The sequence below is a fragment of the Neopsephotus bourkii genome, unplaced genomic scaffold (genome assembly GCF_033783945.1).
Source record: "Neopsephotus bourkii isolate Nb327-2 ecotype Australia unplaced genomic scaffold, CSIRO-AGI_Nbou_v1 NB_1067, whole genome shotgun sequence".
NCBI classification, from domain to species: Eukaryota; Metazoa; Chordata; class Aves; order Psittaciformes; family Psittacidae; genus Neopsephotus; species Neopsephotus bourkii.
In genome coordinates, this window is record NW_026901555.1 from 184,592 (window position 1) to 204,854 (window position 20,263).

The 20,263-nt window shown below is 42.8% G+C and overlaps 1 protein-coding gene across 2 annotated transcripts in view; it reads right to left on the reverse strand.

The window, feature by feature from the left end:
* ZDHHC15 (zinc finger DHHC-type palmitoyltransferase 15) overlaps nt 1-20,263 on the reverse strand; it is a 142,864-nt gene that overhangs the window by 8,526 nt on the left and 114,075 nt on the right. The window contains exons 1-2 of one of the 2 annotated variants that reach the window (XM_061361871.1): nt 4,337-4,545; nt 709-735 (exon numbers count right to left, since the gene is read on the reverse strand). In XM_061361871.1, the coding sequence (XP_061217855.1) occupies nt 709-735; nt 4,337-4,484 (175 nt within the window). In that variant the 5' untranslated portion in view covers nt 4,485-4,545. Of the gene's footprint in view, nt 1-708; nt 736-4,336; nt 4,546-20,263 lie in introns of those variants that run through there. The other variant, XM_061361872.1, reaches the window with a different exon arrangement.

Genomic DNA, 20,263 nt, shown 5'->3' on the forward strand with positions numbered 1-20,263 from the left:
GGCCAAACACAGCTTTGAGACCTTCCAGAGAGACGGATGATGATCTGATAAGCCTCAAGAAATGCAATGGGTTGTGTGAACGACTTGCAATTCAATGGTAGCTCATTAGTGTGCTCTCAAGTTTGAGATGCTATCCCTATCCCACATGTAGGTGGAGCTCAGTCATTTCTAAATCAATATGCTAGGAGATAAATCTTGCAAAAGGTTTAATTTTGCTGATAAAGCAACACAGCAGCATGTTAGAGGAAGCTGACCTGGAGATGCACTGATAGATTAGGCAGCTAATAACTTCCTTCTGCTGAGCAATCATTAATAGCATGCTTCCTACAGCTCCTCTGCAGCAGTTTCAACTATTAGGACAGCTCTATAGTGGAAAGAGAATTTACTTGATGCAGCAACGTGGCATTGCTGGTGGTGCATGGGTGTACACAGACATACACAGCTTCTCCTGAAAAAGGGATCAGGGCCTTTTCAAGTTCTTCTCTTATACCGAGAGTAAACTGGGGCATTTCAAATACACCCAGAAGTTACAGCATGTCTAACAGTGCATGCTGTGTGCTTCGTGTGAAATTACAGCAAGGAAGCACTGAAAGGGTATGTAGGTATAAAAAAAAAACACGACAGAAAGTGCTTTTGCTATTTTACCTGGAACATTTGTGAATCTTTTTAGACAGGCACTGAACGTCAGCAGTAAACTAATGCACATACCTTTTTCTACTGGGTTGCTCAGAGTCACTGTAAGAGAAAAGAAACACGTGTAAACGGAGCAAAGAGGATTCCAGAAAAGTCTGTGACAAATAAATAACATTTCTATCTGAAATACAGCCATTTTGGGGAAAAGGCCTTCAAATTCAACAGACAAAAAGAGAGCCCAAAGTTTTGCACCAAATCGAAAGCATCTGTTACAATTCCTCTGCCCATGCAAATGACACCCACAAGATGTTCCATAACTGCTGCTTATGATGTATTTTCCCTTGTTACAGAATAGATTTTTCTTATGTTTGTACACTGGAAATAAGACAAAGACAATCCACTGTGGCACCATTACTCTAGCAACTGTGTGCATGCACTTACAAGCACATACTTGTAGCTTGATCGTCCACAGCAGCAGTGCCCTGATGCATGTCTGCATCAGCATAAATTACAAATGCTCTTAGTCAGCAACAAAGGATACACTCTAATGACTCCATTAGTTTTACACTTCCTACTAATGGAGTTTTTACAACCCCTCCCAACCGTACCATAATCATAGGAACAGTCCCTCCTAACAGCACCACTTAGAGCAGCCCCAAAGGATACATTGCTCAGTGTTTGGTGCTACTGATTATTTTAAAAGCCATCCCTTATTCTAAAAGCCATCATCCGAGTTTAACTGACAAGGAAAAGACATCCTGAACTGAAAATGGAGCAGTTCTGTGGTTTCTTGACAGAATACTGCTTGGAAGACAAAGACTGTTCTCAGGATGGGAGCCCCTTATATCAAGCATCGAATCTAATGATTGTAACTGAACCAGAGGCAGAGTAATCTGACAAAAATAAGACTTAGAAGATATGTGAGACTGCACACAGCAGTGGTGACCCCGCCAGCAGCTCTGTTAGGCTGCACAGCCAGTGCCTGGGAGGAGACTTTACTCTTCAAGACTCTATCACCTTACTTGAACAACAAACTTGGAAAATGTAAATCAGAGCAGGACCCAAGCGGCCCTGTTCTTGCTAATGAAACTAGCTTTTCTTTGAACTGCTAACAAACCATTCTGCTCTGCGAGCTCTCTGATACACAGCAATGTATGTGAAAAGAGAGACCAAATATTTGCCATGTCTGTGTGCTCAACGTCAGATGGAGGATGTTAGGAAGCATTTAGATTTCCTTCAGTTTGCTGCAAACAGAACTACGAAGAGTACAACAACTCTTCACAAACACTGCTTGGTCCCCTCCTGAAGTACACCTCACCCTTGCAGCATGGCCTTTCCAAGGATTTTACATGAGAAAAGAGCAAACCCCTGAACAGAGAGTATACAAAAGGTTTTCTTGCAGGACGCTGGGTCATGGCTCTCACTGTGGCTGCAACCACCAACCAGATGTGAAATTAGAGCCTCCTCTGGAGTGTTGCTTGCTGAACGTACCACTCAGAGTTTAAAACCCACTATCTCCAGGACTTCGCCTCCACAGTACTCTCAGTCCTCAGCAGCCTGCACAACTGAAGATGAAAATCAAGAATCCAAACACAATCTATTTACACCCTTGCAATGGGAATGTGCAATGAACTGGCAAAACACAATGGAAACCTGTAACAAAGGAAGCCAACACATGAGGAAAAACCTTCCTATGCTGGAAATGTGAAAGAGAGAGAATGTCCTCAGAGATGGTTTTCAAGTAACTGCATATGCCAAGAGCTACTGTTCAAAGCCTAAAATAACTTCGTCATTTCACTTCTGTGCTGAAAACCTCCTCCAGACGCAAAGAAAATGCACGAGAGAGAAAGATGGGGCAAAGAAACAGACGGGTGTGGGCAAGGGAGTGATTCTGAGCTGTGATTCCAGGCAGGGAGATGAGCTCCTGCCAGCTCAAGCAGCACTTACAGAACAACACAGGCCCAAACCACACAGCTGAGTCTTCTCTGATAGCTACACTGAGACTTGGAGTTAGCAGGTGTTAAACGTCACTGCACTCGCACAGCACTGCAAACAGAGCACAAAAGACTGGCAGCAGCTCAGGAAAATACCCTGTTTTTCTGTCACATGTTCTGATTGACAGCTACGTGCACCTTGGAGTTATCATTCCATGTCAGTTACTGGAAGAAATCACCCAAGTTCATGGAAATGAGACCTCAAGTCCAAAGTCAAGCCAGGAAACCAATGTGAGCTGCAGAACAACCTGCTGCAGCTCTGGTACTGGGGAGCATGGGAGGGGTGTGGGGGGTGCCCACAGGTGCAGCCAGTGAGAGCCACTAAGGCTAGTTAAGGCTAATTAATGCAGATTAGCCCCACGTGTGAGGTGAGCAGCCCTGGGGCCAACAGCCAGAGCTCAGCACCATCTCCCGGGGAAATGGGCAAGGAACAGGGATTTTAAATTGAGACTAAAAGCCTAGATGATGTTTAAGGGCCCTTTCAACCCAAACCATTCTGTGATCCCATAACACAGCTCACAACATCAAAGATGGAATAAAATGTCATGAAATATTTGGGAGGTTTGCCTAGCTGCCAATTAAAACAGATCAAAGAAGACGCATTGCATTTTAGTCCCCATTAGGAAACAACAGGTCTCACTGCACTGGCAACCCTAACAGTCTGATTTAAACTCGCTGTGCAGCACCAGAGACCAGCTCTTTCATAGAAACCTCTCAAACCGCCTGGAGAACTCTTCCTGTATCTGGCTTACCTTGTCCTGAGGAGGAAGAGCACCATGCTCCTCCTCACCAACGTGAAAGTCCAAGCTACCAGCTTTCCTCTTCACCTCCACCAGACCTTGCAACCCTTTCTCCTAGTAACAGGTTTCTGCACACACACTAAGCCGGAATATGACAAACACAAGAAAGTTTGTACTTGCTATATAGTTAAATTGTTCAACTATGCAATTGCTAGCCTGTACCAAAATCTTCCTTTCTAAAGTTCAGTGGTTTTCACGTTGCTGGACGAGGTTCTTTGACTCATGATTGTGATTTAGCATAACCTCTTTATTTCCTTTTCCAAATACGCCAAAGTGACTTCAGCTCTGATTTTTGTTACTGATTAAACCAAAAATCACATCACATGGCAACAACAGGGCCGGTCACTGTGGTATAAGCCTCCCAGTCTTCACGGACGTCACTTCCCCTGGCTGACATGAGAACACACAATACATGGACTCATGACTAAGGAACCCACAGACCTGTCAGGCCTGCTAGGATACAAATCCTATGCAAAGCCAAGGCAGCACACTATAGAAATCCCACTAAGTAATCCCACAATGGCCTTGACCTGTACCAGTGTGTTTCCTCCCACCCACTCCATTACCACCCAACCAGTGTCACGTATAATAGAATCCCAGACTGGTTTGGGTTGGAAGGCACCTTAAAGCTCCCCCAGTTCCAGCCTCCTACTACAGGCAGGGACACCTTCCACTAAACCAGACTGCTCCAAGCCCTGTCCAACCTGGCCTTGCTGTATCTTAGCACGGAAACTGCTCCCACCTCCGGACACTCGCCCTGACCACAGGTCAGGGGCACCGGGGCCCTGTCATGCTCCGGACCCGCTTCAGCACCGTCCGGCCCGGGGCAGGACAGGGCCCCGCTGCCCCCGACCCCGTCCCGCCCTCACGCAACTCAACCCCCCCGTCCCCGTCCTGCCGAGCGCTCACCCAGGCACAGCTCGCAGACATAGGCGTAGTAGGACCAGAGCACGACGAGGGCGATGATGAGGACGGGCAGCCAGGCGAAGGCTCGCTGGCAGCACCGCAACCCCCGCGACACAGCCATCTTCCACCACACCGGGACCGCATCGGCCATCGGCTGCTCAGGCTGAGCGGGGAGGGGGACGCTCGGCGCTCGGTTGAGCAGCCTGGAGGGCAGCGGTGGCGCTGGATTGGGTGCGGCGCGGAGCTTCGGCGCCCCCTGGCGGTGCGGGGCAGTGGCTCCCGGTTCGTCCCAGTTCCAGTTGATGTGCGGTGCTCGGTGTTCCCCTCCCAGCTGGAAATCCACCAGTAGCATCCCTGTGGTGTTTCATGTGTCTGATGGCTCTGATGTCGTTCCTCTGCCTTCTGACTGATGAGTCTTCGATCATCATCATTGGGTCCCAGGTTGGAGGGACCTCAAGGATCATCTCTGCTTCAACCTTTCCAGGCAGAGCATGATCTCTGTCCCTGCTCATGGGCAGGGGGGTTGGAACTAGATGATCTTAAAGTCTTGTCCAACCCAAACCATTCTATGGTTCTATGATCTAGACTAAATGTCCCAGCACCATGTCTCTCTACAACTACCTGAAAGGAAGATGGAGCAAAGAGGTTGCTAGTCTCTTCTCCCAAGTAACAAGTGATAGGACAAGAAGAAATGGCCTCAAGCTGCACCAGAGGAGGTTTAGATTGGATATTAGGGCAAATTTCTTCACCAAGAGAATGATCAGGCGTTGGAACAGGCTGCCCAGGGCAGTGGTGGAATCACCATCCCTGGAAGTGTTCACACACTGTGTAGATGACATGGGTTAGTGGTGGCCTTGGCAATGCTGAGGGAATGGTTGGATTTGATGATCTTAAAGATCTGTTCCCACCTAGCTGATTCTGTGATTCAGCATCCAGCTGAATCTTAAAAGTGTCCAACGTTGGGGAACCCACCAATATCCTGGGGAGATTATTCCAACAGATAATTGTTCTCATTGTGGACAATTCTTCTCTGTGTCCAGTCAGAATCTCCCCAGGAGTAATTTGCACCCATCAGCCCTCATCTTTTCCATGTGAATCCCTGTAAAAAGGGAGTCTCCATCTTTGCAGCCACCCTTTAAAATCTGGGACATGGGGACAGGGTCTTCCCTGAGCCTTCTTTTCCTATGGCTGAACAAGCCCAGCTCTATCTCAGCCTTTCCTCACACAGTGGCCTTCTCAGTCCTTGGATCATCTTTGTGGCCCTTCTCTTCACATCTTTTTTTGCACAGTGGAGACCAAAATTAAACACAGTATTCCAGGTGTGGCCAGAGAAGGACCGAGTGGGATGATGATTTCTTTATCTCTGCTGGTGATGCCCTTGATGTTCCCCAGCAACCTGTTGGCTTTCTTTGATGCAGCAGCTCACTGCTCTCTCCTGTTGAACTTGTGTCCACCAGGACTCCAGGTCCCCTTCCACAGAGCTGCTCCCAGCTGGGGAGATCCCATCCTGTGCTGTACTACTAGATTATGTTTGCAACACCTGACACTTAATACATTTTGTACCAAAACCTCTTTTTATCAGTAATCTTCCAATTCTGTACCTTGTTCTGTAAAGCTTATCTTGCTTCTCCTGTAGGATGATCCTGTCCTTCTGTTCTGACACTACCAGCTTCGTGTTGCTCTCAAAGTTCCTAAGCATAAACTTTGGTTACTAGTGATGCACATGGGAAGATCAGACTCAAGACAATCTGTGAAAGGAAAGGAGCATCCCCTCCAACAACCCAGTAACATAGCAGTTAATGTAAAAAAGGAAGAAAAAAGACCATGCCACCTGCCCAGTCTGCTCCACAACCCCCTTGGAATTCCTGTAGGAATCCCCCTCATTTCCACATTCAGTAATGTGTTTTGAGTTAAGGTTTCAGTTAATTAAATCCACTACATTGCCTCTGTTAAGGAAATTAGTTTTCTCATCAAGAGAGTGTCTTATCTAACAGATTGCACTTGTGATAAAGCCCTGGTGTAATTCACCACTTTCAGTCACCCCCTTTGTTCATCAGGTTTTTTCCCCTCAGAAAACTTCCCTTATTGTTGGTATCAAATTTGCAGGCTGTGCTGCCTCTAGCAACCTTCTCTTTGAGTACAGGTACCCCATTTGCCATTCTCCTGCCAACATCCCTGAGTTTAGACATCACCTCAGACTGCACTTACTAATTCCATATTCAGTTCTTTCAATACTTTAAGTGGAGATGATTTCCAACCTGTGACTTAAAACATTTGTTCAGTAATGAGGTGACGTATCTTCACCTCTCCTCTGCCCTGCTCACAGTTGATATGGTCACTGTTCTCTCCTTTGAGCTACTAAACTTCTGTGATACAAACCCTCAACTTTTTGGCACTTTAGTTTTCTGTGTGTGGGACAGCTTAACCAAGCTTTGGATAGTCCCTGCTGTAGCAGAAGTGCTTTGCAGATACCATGTGTTGGCCTGAGCTGTGTGTAACCCTAAACACGAAACCTCAGACAGCAAATTAGATTGTGAAATCCACAGTCTACATATATATAATCCACAGTCTTTATATATATATATATATATTTGCCAGAAAGAGATATGCTCCCTGTGGGGCATTCAGGGAGAGGATTCAGGACATGTACACTCAATATTTTGAGGCTTTGGAAGAGCAAGAATTCCCACTTGCTTTCTCCTCCTTCCCACACTGCATAGACCCGGGAAACCAACATGTTTACCAGCAGTGTGTTTTACAAACAGCACTACAGGAACCAAGTCAGAGAATCTCCTCTTCCAGAATGCCAGATCTGCTCATCATACAGATGGGATGTGGCACATCCATGATACACAGTTCCTGTGTGTGTGTATATAAAGCTGGAAGGCAACCTCCCTGTCAGGCAGCCATGGAGCTCTGCAGAAGCGAGCAGCTGTTTTCATAGAGTGCCTCTGTCAATAAAGTTAAGACTTTTTTTGTTCAACAGCCAGTTTAATGTGTTCAAAGATCCACATGGATTATCTTCAAAACTCTTTTGTTTCATGGGCTTCCAGGGGAGACTTAGTCATATAAACATGAGCTCATCTGAGGTAAGAGATTCCCAAGTACAGCTCTTTAAAACAAAAAGAATCATGCAACCTGGAAATCTTGTGATTCTTATAAGGTATTTTTTGCACTTGTGGTTCAAGTGTGCGCTCCCCATTTGAAACTGCCAGCTGGAGTCAGAACTGGTATAAGGCGCCTTGTGCCCTTTGCAGAAACCATCGCTACAGATGTTATTCCAAAGAAATGTTCAATCTAAAGTTGAACTTGAGCCCATTTTACAAAGTGGAGTCCTCTCTGGATGTGCAGCCTCACTGGGCTCCACAGCAACGACAGCAGTTGCAAGTAGCCTGATTCCAGAGGGTGGTTTAGGAAGCAGTGGGATTATCCTAAGTGATATCTGTACCTTTGAGTTTCATTCTGCCATTCACAGTTTCCTGCTAATACACATCACACACAACTCTTGAAACAAAGCAGCAAACTTCTGCAGAGTTCAGAAAGCTGCTATTTCACCCATATGTGTGACCAGACTGTTTAAAAGGACTAAGGCTGCAGATCTAAGGGAGGCAGGTAAGCAAACCAAGCACTTGCAGCTTCAGGGTGATTTAAACAAGGCTCATGCCCATCGGCTTTTTATCAAACCCCAACTCTCTGGGTGCTCAAAGAGAAGAAGATGGTGGTGGCTCCCAGTGCCACAGAGACTGGGCATCAAGAAACAAATCATACTAAGAGCTGTAGTCTGAAGACTAGAGTAAGATTGACACCAGCTAAGATGGCACTGGCTCACTGGACCAAAGGAATAGCTAAAAAGCATCAGGAAACAAGATAAACTCAGGAAACAAATGCCAGTTTTGACACTTTACCTATTGCAGAAAACCCCAAAGGACCACGTGTACCACTTTCACCAAAAATGCTGTCTTTCATATGAGAAAAAGCTCTTTAAAAATGACACATGGTAGAAAATGCTTCTTTGTATTGTCCTGTAAGAATCACACAACTGGAAGATGCCATTCGTGTTTCCCATGCTGAACATGAAACCATGCACAGATCACAGCATGCATTTCACAATCACATTCTAATCCAGAAAATCAAAGCTGTGCAAGTTACTTTCCCCACTGTTCATTTCAAAATCTTGCTTAAGCTTGTAATACATGCAAGCCCTGAAGGTGTGTGGAAAGATAGCTACAAAGCAGTCGCCAACAGTAATGAGCCAAACCTTGTGAAGATGTAACTTTTCAAACTGCTTTTAATCTAGTGTGTGTAAAATAAAGGTGTAGCCTTCTTTAATTGTCAGATCTATTTATATCTGGGTAGGTTACACATGGGTTTGCTTATCAGTGACAGAGATTGGCAAAGAAAAGTGATAATCCATGATCTAAAAAGGGAACCAAAGCCAACCTTGACTGGTGGCTGAGAGCCCTTTTTGATCTGAAAAAGGCTTGTGGGCCTCAAGGCTAGCCTGTTTTGTCATTTATTGTAGGAAAACACAGCACCCCTCCCTACCTTGATCCTATGTTGATAGGACTATCACATACCATACTTGTAGGTAAGTAGATAACACATCACAACACATGCTAAACCTAATCATATCAGATTTGGGCTTTGTATCAAAAATGCTGCACCCCAGCTCATGCAGAGGAGTTAGACCAAGCTTTTCCAGTGAAATGGAAATTAGACAGCTGATTAATTGCAGAAGAAAATAAGAGAGCTGGTCCAGAGAGTGGCCATGCAGAGCTCCAACTACCGATTAACACCTTGGCCATCATCTAGATTGCTGTGTGTTAATACAGCGTGATCTTTTCAGTGTCAGTTCTTGCTGTAGCTGGAGTTTTCCAGTAGCCTTCATGGCTAGTTTCAAACAAGCTGGGAATCAGCAGTTTTCTCTGTTTGCTGTTGTATCACAAAGTCCAAAGGACTAATGAGCCAAAGAGGATTAGGGAATACTTTTAAAAAGTAGATGCCACTGATCATGTTCAGACTTCACAAAAGATCCTTTTATTTTTACTGGTGATATCTCAGAGAGAGTCATGTTTTATAACAGCTTTCCCTTCTTTTCCCCATTTTCCCAGCTAAGTACTGGGAGATGGTGAAGCATAATGAGGCTTCACTGGTACTAACCTATGAGCAAACTGTATCTTGTGCCATTAAGAACTTTCCAGTCTGGGTGCTAAGCTGCCATCTTCCCAGGAACCCCAGGAAAACCTCATTTTTGATACTTTTTGCAGCTCTGTACTGGGACTTCTGCATTTTACATGAGTTTGTGCACACATACAAAGGTCCTATCGCACATTTATCTATGTAGTCTGCATACAACATCATGAGACAGTCTTGCAATGGATAAAGCAAATTAAGGAAACTGCTAGAACATACTTGATGTAAATCAGCAGAGCTCTAACAGAGTGAGCAGAGCTGGGTTTGTACATGCCAGCTTTGAGCTCTCTCTTTACAGCTCTGGGAAAAAAAGCTGGGATTTAGACAGTTATCCTACCACTGACACTGAAACCAAAGTGGATTGACTTTCCCCCTCACAGCCTTCCCAGCTTTCTTTGTCCTGTACAGTGAACCCTGCCTCGCCTTTGACTGTAAGCTGCACGCATGGTGGTGGTGCTCCAAGTCATCCCCTGCTTCCTGCTCTCTTGCATCCCCCGGTTTAAAATTGGATCCTAACTTAATGTGGAAATACGGGCAGGGTATATAGGGTATGCAGCAAGGTCTGTCAGCACAGATCGCAACTAAAGGTGTCTGAAAAACTTTCAATTGCCACCAAGTGAAAAAGTGGTCATTTGCAGCTAAATTTGTGTCGTTATTACAAACGCAGTCATGTGGGTTTGAGTATAAAGGAACATATAGTGAGAGAGAGCTTGTACCATTAGAGGGTGCTGGAGTCCACACAATACTGACCTGCCTTCGGGTCCAGCCCGCTCAAGAGCTCCTCATCAGAAACTGCCCTGTGCGAGCGCAGCGCTGGTAACAACGGAATAAGTCACTGGGAATAAAACCCATCATAACCTTGTTTTGTCACATTTATAGCCTTGTCCAAACATCATTCAATGTATTTCTTCACACCTGTTGTCTTTCTATACTCCAGGGAGACTGGAAAGCTGATCAAACATACTTACAATACAGGTTTAGATAAGTCACACAAAATACCATAATGTGACATTTTCTGAGTTCTTAATTTTGCACCTTAAATAACATCCTTTTAATTAGAAAGTTGATATTTATCTTGTCATATCTTTTAAAGGCAAAACATTAAACAAAATACCATTCTATATACATACAGCAAACCTGTCTTCCCCATCCCTCTTCCTCTCCTGCAATTATCAAGTGAATACTGAACTTTTGTCACAGACATTTGCTATTTGGCACGGTATTGACTATATTAGTTGGCAGTAATTAAGTCTAATAACCTGATGGATGGACCTTTTTCTCTTGCCTCTGCAAGGACCTTCCTCACATAACACCCTTAGAGGATAGGTAGGGAGAGAAACATCTACAGCCAGGGAGATGCTCCTGTGATGTCTTACATCTCTGTACCTTTTCAGCAAATGGAGTCCTTGTCCCATGTGGATACACAGCTTCTGGTTTCTACAATAGCTGCATTCTGTGATTATTTATTTAAATCTACATCTTTTACAATCAATATTCACCATGCTTTTCCCCCTCACACCAATGAACTTTGAAACCAACTAAACACACTTCTAGCCAACTCATTATTTCCTTATCATTTAAAACAACTGCACAGAGCTTTCAGTCCTCTGACCATTGAGAAGCTTCCCCAAAAGTCAGTTTTTTTAATTTCAGTCTATGCCACCTTTCAAGAATGAGATGCACACAATTATGTGATTCTTCAGAGTTTTGTTTTAAACCATAAAACCGAGTATGTAGGCTCAGGGGTGCGCATAGAGGAGGACATTCTGGTAACGTCACCACATTCTGCAGTTCGAAGTTTTGCAAATCAGTGTACTGCATTCTTATTGTACCTGGTGGAGATGATTCCAGAGCTGAGCAACAGTGCTGAGTGTAGGCAGGCAGCATACACCATGTGTAATTCTTTCATTTCCTGGTAGCAGCAGTTCTTGCAGGCACAACAGCAGGGTTGTTTATTTTTTGTTCTTCATTATTAACATTCTGTTAGATCTCTTCGCTGCACCTGGCTTGTTAGTGACGGAATATACCGGCATCTTTGCCCTGGGCTCTTGGAGATGGTGCATATGGATGGGGAAAGCAACAGATAATATGGATGCAAATTTCAAATTACTGGTTCCATCCCCGAGGCACTTAAAGAGGACAAATCTCAAGGAAATGGGGAGAACAGCAGGCCTGTGCTCTTAGTTCCTACTGAAGGTATAGACTTGAAAGGACCCTTCATGGTCCTTGCAGTATTTTCCTCGTTTCAGTCATCAGTACCTGTACTCTCTTGCTGAAAGCAAGATCATCAAGAGCACTCTATTTACCAGTCAGTGCTTGAAGAAGAGCCTGTCACTTGCACAGGATCAAGATACCAGAAACCCAACAGTGATGGTCTTTCTGATGAACACCCATTAAGGATCACTGGCACAGAACACACGCTGATTTAGACTAATCACCTCAAGAAGTGGTCTTTAATGAACCGAGGGGGAGGCGCTCTCAACATTCAAGTCAATGTTCTTTTGCCTACAGAGCCACTCCTATGGAAAAAGCAACTGTCTCTTCCTATTCGTGTAATTTTGTCTCCCTTACTGGAGGTTTTGCTTTTCTTTTTTCCTTCTAAATGGTTTCACACTGACAAAACCCCTGCATATCCCACAGACCAGATCTGGTGTGACCCCAGCAGCGCACTGGTATTTAGCCTCTGACAGTAAAACACAAACTGAACCTTCTGAGCTAGAAAGATTTATCAGGTTTTGCACTAAGAGTCCTCTTGAGCAGTCCTGTACATGCTCCTTCTGTTAACTGCCTCAAATCATCCACTGCATTCAAATTTATCAATACCGGTGCTCTTAAACATACTGCCACCTCCTCCACAAACTGCCAAGAGAGGCTTTGTAAGAAAAATGAGCTTCATTTTTAGGTATTTTTAAAAATCAGAACCATAATAACTGACTTGATGTCTTTTTTTGCCTCTTTTCTCCACTGGTGCATACCCATCTCCTGGAGGATGCTCCAGTCTCATTTACATCTGGTGTTTCTTCCAAACTTCTGAACCTGTGTCAGCCTGGTAATTAGTCTGAAGGCAGAATTAATTACATTGGATTGCTACAATGAATTCCATCATACACTGGGAAGTCTGTTATTTGTAATCAGCTATGGAACTGTTGCTAGGAGACTGGAATTACTTATTTTTTGGGGGAAAAAAAAAAAGATGTATTTAAAATATTTGCCTTCCTAAAGTTACAAATCCAAGACATACAAAAGTTTAGTTGGTCCTGTGAACAATTCTTGGTGCTTTCATATATTAGTAGTATATTAACTCTTGGCTCAGAAAACATAAGGAAAACCCCATAAGTAGCTATTATATCTATCAGATAACTTCCTAAAAAGAAGCATGTTATAACTGATGAATGTTTACTTCCATGATCTTTTTCCTCTGTAGCCTGAGCTGCACATACACAGAAAGCATTGCACACACAGAAGACAATAGTTAACTCTCTTAGATACAGCTTGTATGTCTGAGTTATTGAAAACATCCTCTACAGCATTAAAAATACATAACATTGAAATATAAAGGACCCAGTGATGAAGCTTGTACCAACATAACTAGGATGACTGGACCAAATTTCAGCTTTTACACTCAGGTTCTTTTCGCGGTTTCCTACCTGTGGCCCCATAGAAAATACTGAATAGTTCAACTTCCTCCCCTGAGCTCACCTTCAATTACTTTTAGAAGGTTTTCTCATCCTTAATTGTCATTAATCCAATTTATAAAGATTTAATCCTTTAATCTCTTTTCAAAAGTCAATCACAAGCTTTTCACTACTGTTCTCTTTTCCCCGTGTGCAGCCACCTCAGCAGTGACAGACAGATTCCAGCATAATTGTGGTACATACAAGGAATCCTTTTCTAGCAGTAATCATCCAGAGATGGGTCTTCTCAGCTGTTCTGAACAGACTCCATCAGTTCACTGCATTGTTCTCTGCATGGCATTCTAATGGATAAAATGGTTATTTTTACCATGTTTTAGAGATAATATCCATTTTCTTCATTATTATTTTGCCTTCAATTCCAGTGTGCATTTCCTTTGCTTTCATTATCTGATAGAGACTTTCATGTAGAGAAGCTGGTGGTATAGAGAAGTCTGTAACTGATGAGTCGTAATTAAAGCAATTGGAAGAAAAGACCGTATTATCCACCTGGCTTTATTCCTAATCTTATTTTCAACTGCCAAAATGTTGGTGAAAGTCTGGTTGCACTGACACTGATTTCCAAAATCCTTATTTAATTCTTCACTTCTGTTTCTCCATCATTTTTTTTCCTGTTGATAATCATTAATCAGGTAGTAAAGAAGAATTTGTGGGCATTGTGTAATTCACATAATTCTCTCTTCCTAGCAGAGACTATTTCTCTCTTCTGACACATAATTTATTTTAGCTTCATCCCTAATAACAGCAAATCCTATTCACTGGGATACAACCGAGTCCATCAAGTGATGAATGTTCTGTTCACATTGTTAGAATCTCTAGTAAATCCATTTCATTTAAAACTAGGACACTTTACAATACCTGAAATTGTCACCTTTAGTCCTCAATGTACGATAAAAATAACACTAGTGTATGTCTGCTGCTGGTTAAACCTGCCTTTGACAGTCCACATTCGTTCTCTCTGGCCTTACACAAGCTTCAGCTAGTCTGGATTCTGCCTGCTAGGGATGTAATGGGTATTGTGAATTATAGCTGATGACCCTGAGAAAAATGTAATTTATTGTCAATTGTCCATTATAATCTGTGGGAAAAACAAAATACTTTTCTTGAAATGCTGTGTGAAAAACAAGTTTTGGCCCCAAATTTTCGGAACATAATCTAACCACTAGGTTCACTCTTGTAATGCCGATGAGCCCCCAGAGTGCTCATAAATATTGGCAGTGTGAAGTAGGTAGTATTTTGCCAGTTTTTTTCCTGCTAAACTGTAGTTAGTGTTTTTAACATAGTGATACATAACAACGCCCTTAATGCTATTCCTTGGAACTTCATCCTGGAATTCTGTTTCAACTCACTTAGGTCCTAGGATATGTAGATCAGCTAGCGATATTGCTGCCAAAGTATAGGTGATGAATTTGCTGATAGACCTCAAGAAGGGGACTCTGCATTTCAAACAGCTGCATTTCAACTGGAGCAGGAGGAAGAAAAGTAATTTTTGTACTAAGTTCTATTCACTTTTGTTCCATGTCTATGCAAGACTTTCATTTAAAGGTAGCGTTTAAGGTATCCTATTTCTAAAATCCTTGTAAAACCTTATAAAAAGGTTTTGTGTCTGTAACAAGCTCTCCTCATACTGAGATGTGTGTGGAAGACAACAGCTGAAATACTCAGTAGAAAGATCCTCCTAAGACTATACATGAGGCTAGAAGCTTGTTGCTTTTCTTTCAGTAATTAGTTCACAGTCAGTTCATTACTATGTTGAGATCTAAAACGTCATTTCAACTCGATTTGTATTTACTTCTTTATCTGGACACTCTCTACATCAGCACTGGCACTTAATTTCAACAGAAGTCTTGTGAATGGAGAAATGAAAGTGGGGATATAGAACTCATTTATCACCATGGCTATGTTACTTACAACTTCTGGTCTGCTGTCTTCCCAGGAATGCAGTTTTATTTGTCAAGTCTGTTCTTGATGTTTGTATCAGTGGACAGTTTCTGCTAGGATACCTACATATTTTGGAATACTTGTAGAGAACCATAGATACAGTCAGTAGCTATACTGCATCAAGGATGACAGATACCTTATGAGCACATTGAGCATAATTAAGTTTGTGCCATGGCACAGTATCACAGTTGAGACCTGGGCGCCAAACACAGACCTGCCTGGATCCTTAGCACATGGAATCACAAGTTGTACATTTAAAGTATCATACTTCTCATGGTTGCTGTTTTGTTCAGGACTACAGCCCACACATGGAATATTATCCTGTTTTTCAACCTTCTAGCTTGGTTAAAGTTTTCTCCTAACAAAATCTTTTCATCCCAAATTGAAACCATGGCTATTGTAGCCTTCTGAACAGCTAATGAGACGTGGCTGTGGGAATCCTCAAGACCAGTGAGTTTGAATCTTAAAATGTATTTGTGTTTATGTAGTGGAAATATGAGAAAGCATATTTTGACTAATGGTATCGCCCTAGAGAGAAACATACTTGTTATAAATATGTTCCATTGCAATAGCTGGAAATCTAACAAAATTGCCATAAACAGGACTTACATCAATGTTTCTGCTTGACCTTTCTGGGAGAATAAAAGCACCTTCTGGGAATGCAAAACAAATGAATTTTTTGGAAGCAAAATGAGTAACACAGCCCTTCCTCTTTATAAAATGGAGCCCTGATAGAGCTGCTGCTTAGTAACAGTTCCTCCAAATGATTCATAAAAGCACCAGATGTAAAGGTGTGCACGTGTGCTTAACTCCCGGCTCTGATGCAAAACTCAGAAACACTCGTGCTGTGGGTGTGAGTTTGGGGTTTTAGATGAATAACTTTACCAAAATTAAAACCATATCCTTCTAGACACAGATAATCTATGCAATGAGCTCCCCTGACACTCGTGTTTCTGCCAGTTGGTGTTGTTGGAGCTACAATAGCTGAGGTATACCATTTCCTGGGGCTTCCCAACCGCAGCTAGCTCTCTTCTGCATTTTCCCCTTAGGGGAAAGATAATCTGTCTAGCACAGAAAACCTGCTAGAAATAGTGTGCTAAAAGCCACAATTCCTGAGAACTTGGTTAACCTACAAAAATACTCTCAGCACCTCTGAAGTTGAGTATATTTAATAGGACCAAAACAGTGCCAAGACAACACAAATAATAGTCAGTGTTTGTGCCCATAATTAAATACTATAGATAAATGTAAATGCAGAACTGAATCAGCACTAATAGCTTTTTTTTCTTCCCTTCAAACATTATTCTAAATGTCCTGTTAATCTGAATTACCACAATCCAAATTAAAGTATTTTATAGTATTTTATACAAATAGCTAAAAAACCCTATTTAGTACTGCAACTAAACCTCTTTTTTTATACATTCCTAGTAGCAGATGCAGTATGTTCACATAACGAATACTATTAGCCCAGAAGTGTAACAAAGCTCCTGGAATCCTCATCTCTACAGCCAGCGACTGCTGAAGCAGTTTTTGATCCCTTACCCAGCTCCTCAAGTTGGTGAAGTAAGAAACATGAATCCCTCATTGCAACATACAGTTCCCTCATACAGTTTCTTTTAAAGAGAAGAAATAATTTAAAGCCAATTAGAATTTCTGATGCATTTATTACCCAATAATAAATTAAAATAATAAAAAAAGATCACCACATTTGCCTTGTGGAGCCTGATAAAGTAAAGTGCTCCCAGGCCATCCTGAGCACAACTCTGCTTTGGCAAGGCAGGTTTAAAACCAGCCAGGAGCCTTGCCAGCAGAAGTACAGAACCAGTGCATTTCTAGATTGGCCCTTCTTCTGTGGCTCCTCTTCTTCTGCCAGCTGGCTCCCATCACCATGGCAGAGCAGAGGCTGAACTCCTCTTGTTAACCCTCTGCTACAGCAAAGCAGCAGAAAGGCTCTCACAGTCTTGATATGGAAATCTCATCTTTCCCAAGTCCTGTACTGGTGAGTGTGTGTTGCACAGCAGTATTTGTGCAATCACTAGCAAATACACACTGCTCAGGTTTCCAAAAGACATGAGTAGATAGAGTTATTCCTACTCAACCCATCCCACAACTCTCCTCTCCTTCCTCTCTCCACACATTCACATGTTAAAATTAAGTGGGTCTTAACAGATCCCTAAGTGGGATATACCCAAGTGTTTCCAATTTACCCTCAGTGAACTTGAATGAAAAACATTTGAAAATGAAATTCAGGGTGAAATCTTACAACATTGCTACAGCATATGGAGCTAATTTCAAATAGCACTTTGATAGTGTCATGATCTGTTAGAAAGTGTTCACCTTATACCAAAGATATTATAAACTCAGTTGCCTCACTCAGTGTATGTTCATCTTATGATCCATAAGAAAGCTATTTAGAGGATTGTGAAATACGAACTTTGGCCAGAGCTAATCTAGAAAGATCATTATACTATGGATGGTGCAGCTTGTTTCTCCTGAGTTTCATATTATTCAACTGTTCACAGCTAGTAAATTCACATCTACTGAGCTGCAAAAGTTATCAGATGAAATGCAGCCCATTGTAATCCCCGCACGAAGTAAATAACTGATGAAAAATTAGTTCCAGCATGTGTAACAAATATTTTTGCAAACAGCATTTGATAAAAGAATTGGCTTTATTAACTACTAACTTATTCACACAATGGAGAAAATGCAGAAATCTGCTCTATCTCTACAGGCCACAGCATTTCTCAAGTGCTTACCAGGAAAGAAAAAGACTTAACTGGAAACAAAAGCACATATAGACCACATCTCCTGGCAGGCACAGAACTTGGCGCTGGTAATGCAGTGGTAGAAATATGTCGAAGGGATTTGCAGGATGTGAAACACAGTGAAAAGGCTCTTGTGCTAATGGAAACCTTGTTATTGGGCTGCTATAAGATGCACTAACACCACAGGGAAGGCCACATGCATACCTTCAAACTATTCATTGCTCTGAGTTTAAAGTGGTAAACTTGCACTGCACTTCTTGAAACAAGACAAGGGCCAGCGACTCCTCCCATCGAGTCCAACTAACTTCCTGTACTTCTAAACCTAAACAGGCAGTATTATCACCAAAGGGCTGGTCTGGCAGCCAGGACAAATATCGACCCAAGCACAAATTTGTGCTCATTTTGGGCTTTCCCCTCTGCCACTAGCAGGAAGGCTGGTGGTGTGAAGCTGGCTTGGACAGATCCATGCTACTCAGAAGATCCCCAGTTTGTAGGGAGTTCTTATGAGCCTCCTGACCCCATCTGCAATACAGGGTGAAAGAGTCTAAAAATTCCTTGGGCTCTCCCTAGAAGAGTAAGTTTTCAAGCACTGTAAATTGTGCTTTCCTAAGCACTGCCTCAAATCTGGAGCACTTTCAGAAACCTACTTCTTTGCAATGCACCAAAATCAAATTCCTTGCTGAATTTGTTTTAGAAGTCCATCTGCTGTGTAACACTGAGACATCACCCGAGCCCCAGTGTTGCAGCAAGCCTACTGTAGCTCCCCTTCAGCAGCTCTCCAATCAACAATGCATACAGTAACAACCAAGAGCTGTCACAATGGCTCTGGCATGATGCACCAGAAAGGATGCTCAAGAGTATATCTGATAAAAGTCAAACCAACTATTCAGAACAGCAGCAAGCTCAAGCAGTTGTTTGTGGCTAAAGGTGTTGAAGAAACTTCCACCACATGCAGTGATTGCTGCGAGCACTGAGGAGTCCACTGAGAGGGTTAAATGGAAGGCACCAGGTGCAGGTAGAATCAGGTAAATGTGACAGGAGAATGAACTCTAAACTGAAGAGAAACATAGTTCCACTAAGTACTGAGTCCTGGGCACTTCACTCCCTTTTCCTCCTGTTTTCAGACTTCTGTTCCACTCTTGTTAGAGAGAGCTGGAGCAAGAATCTTTCCAGTTTTAACCCTCAGAAAATGAGGGTTAAGCCTTCCACTAGGGACAACCTCATACACCAGAGATGGTAGAAACTTTGTTCACTTGGGACAGACTTTCTTCTTCCCCTTCTCTAAGGCAGCCCCTCAGCCTGCAGCAATGCTTCTCCCTAACAGGCCAGAGGTTTCTCATGTACTAACAGAACAGCCCCTTTCCTCTGCCTCTGAAGTCTGTCATCTTTTCTTGCCAAAGAGAAAGGAATGACAAAAGCATTCAAAGAAAAAGAAAAACAGAGAAATCCCAAGCCTCGTGTGTGACATAAAGAAAACAATTCACATGATCTTTATTTTTGTAACCCTCGTCCTCCTCTCACCCCCGTGCCTGTTGTTATCACTCAGCATGTTATTGTTATTGCTTGAAATTTGTTTTTAAAAGTGCCTATCCAGTGCTGGAGGTGCTTGAATACACATGGAAAATACACAAAACATATGTCTAACTTGGACCCTGTGCTCCCCGAGGAAGGGCTGGCATCCTCTGTAGTGCACTCGGCACACTTATGGCATGAACAAATTATGAACAATAATGATAAAGAATAACTTGTGCCTATTTATCTGTTTGGGCTATGAAACTGATCTGTCACTGACCCTGAAAACTCTCTGACACACACTGTGGTTGAGTTAAAACCAAGCTGCTCTTTCCATTATTTTTTTTCCGAATAGCTTAAGTCAAAATCCCTGGGTAGGTGACACAGAGCGACCCTCGTGCTTTTGATGTGAATGGGAAAGGATTTGTCTTTTTATATCAAAGCTAGCTGGGAAGAGGAGGTGGGTGGCCATGAAAGGGAAAAGCCATGAAATTGTCTCCATTGGTTTATAAGAAACAGCCATTCGATGGGATTTTGGGAGGGGGAAACCTTCTGAAAAATGTGCTGGTGTGATTCCTCCAGAGGCCAGCACATCTGAGCCAAGCGCTCGTATCAAGTGAGGGGGGGCAGGAGAAGTTCTTCACTTAATTGAGAACACACTTGTTTGCAGAGTTCAATGTCGGGAACTCCAACATTGTTTTGAAAAGACAGAGTCTTGTGTAGGTGTCGGAATTCAGAGGAGGCAAAACAAAAACGGATGGAAAAAGGCAGCTGTGATGATTTAACTCTCCGAACACCTTTAGCTGTTTCCCTTCCTGTGCCCC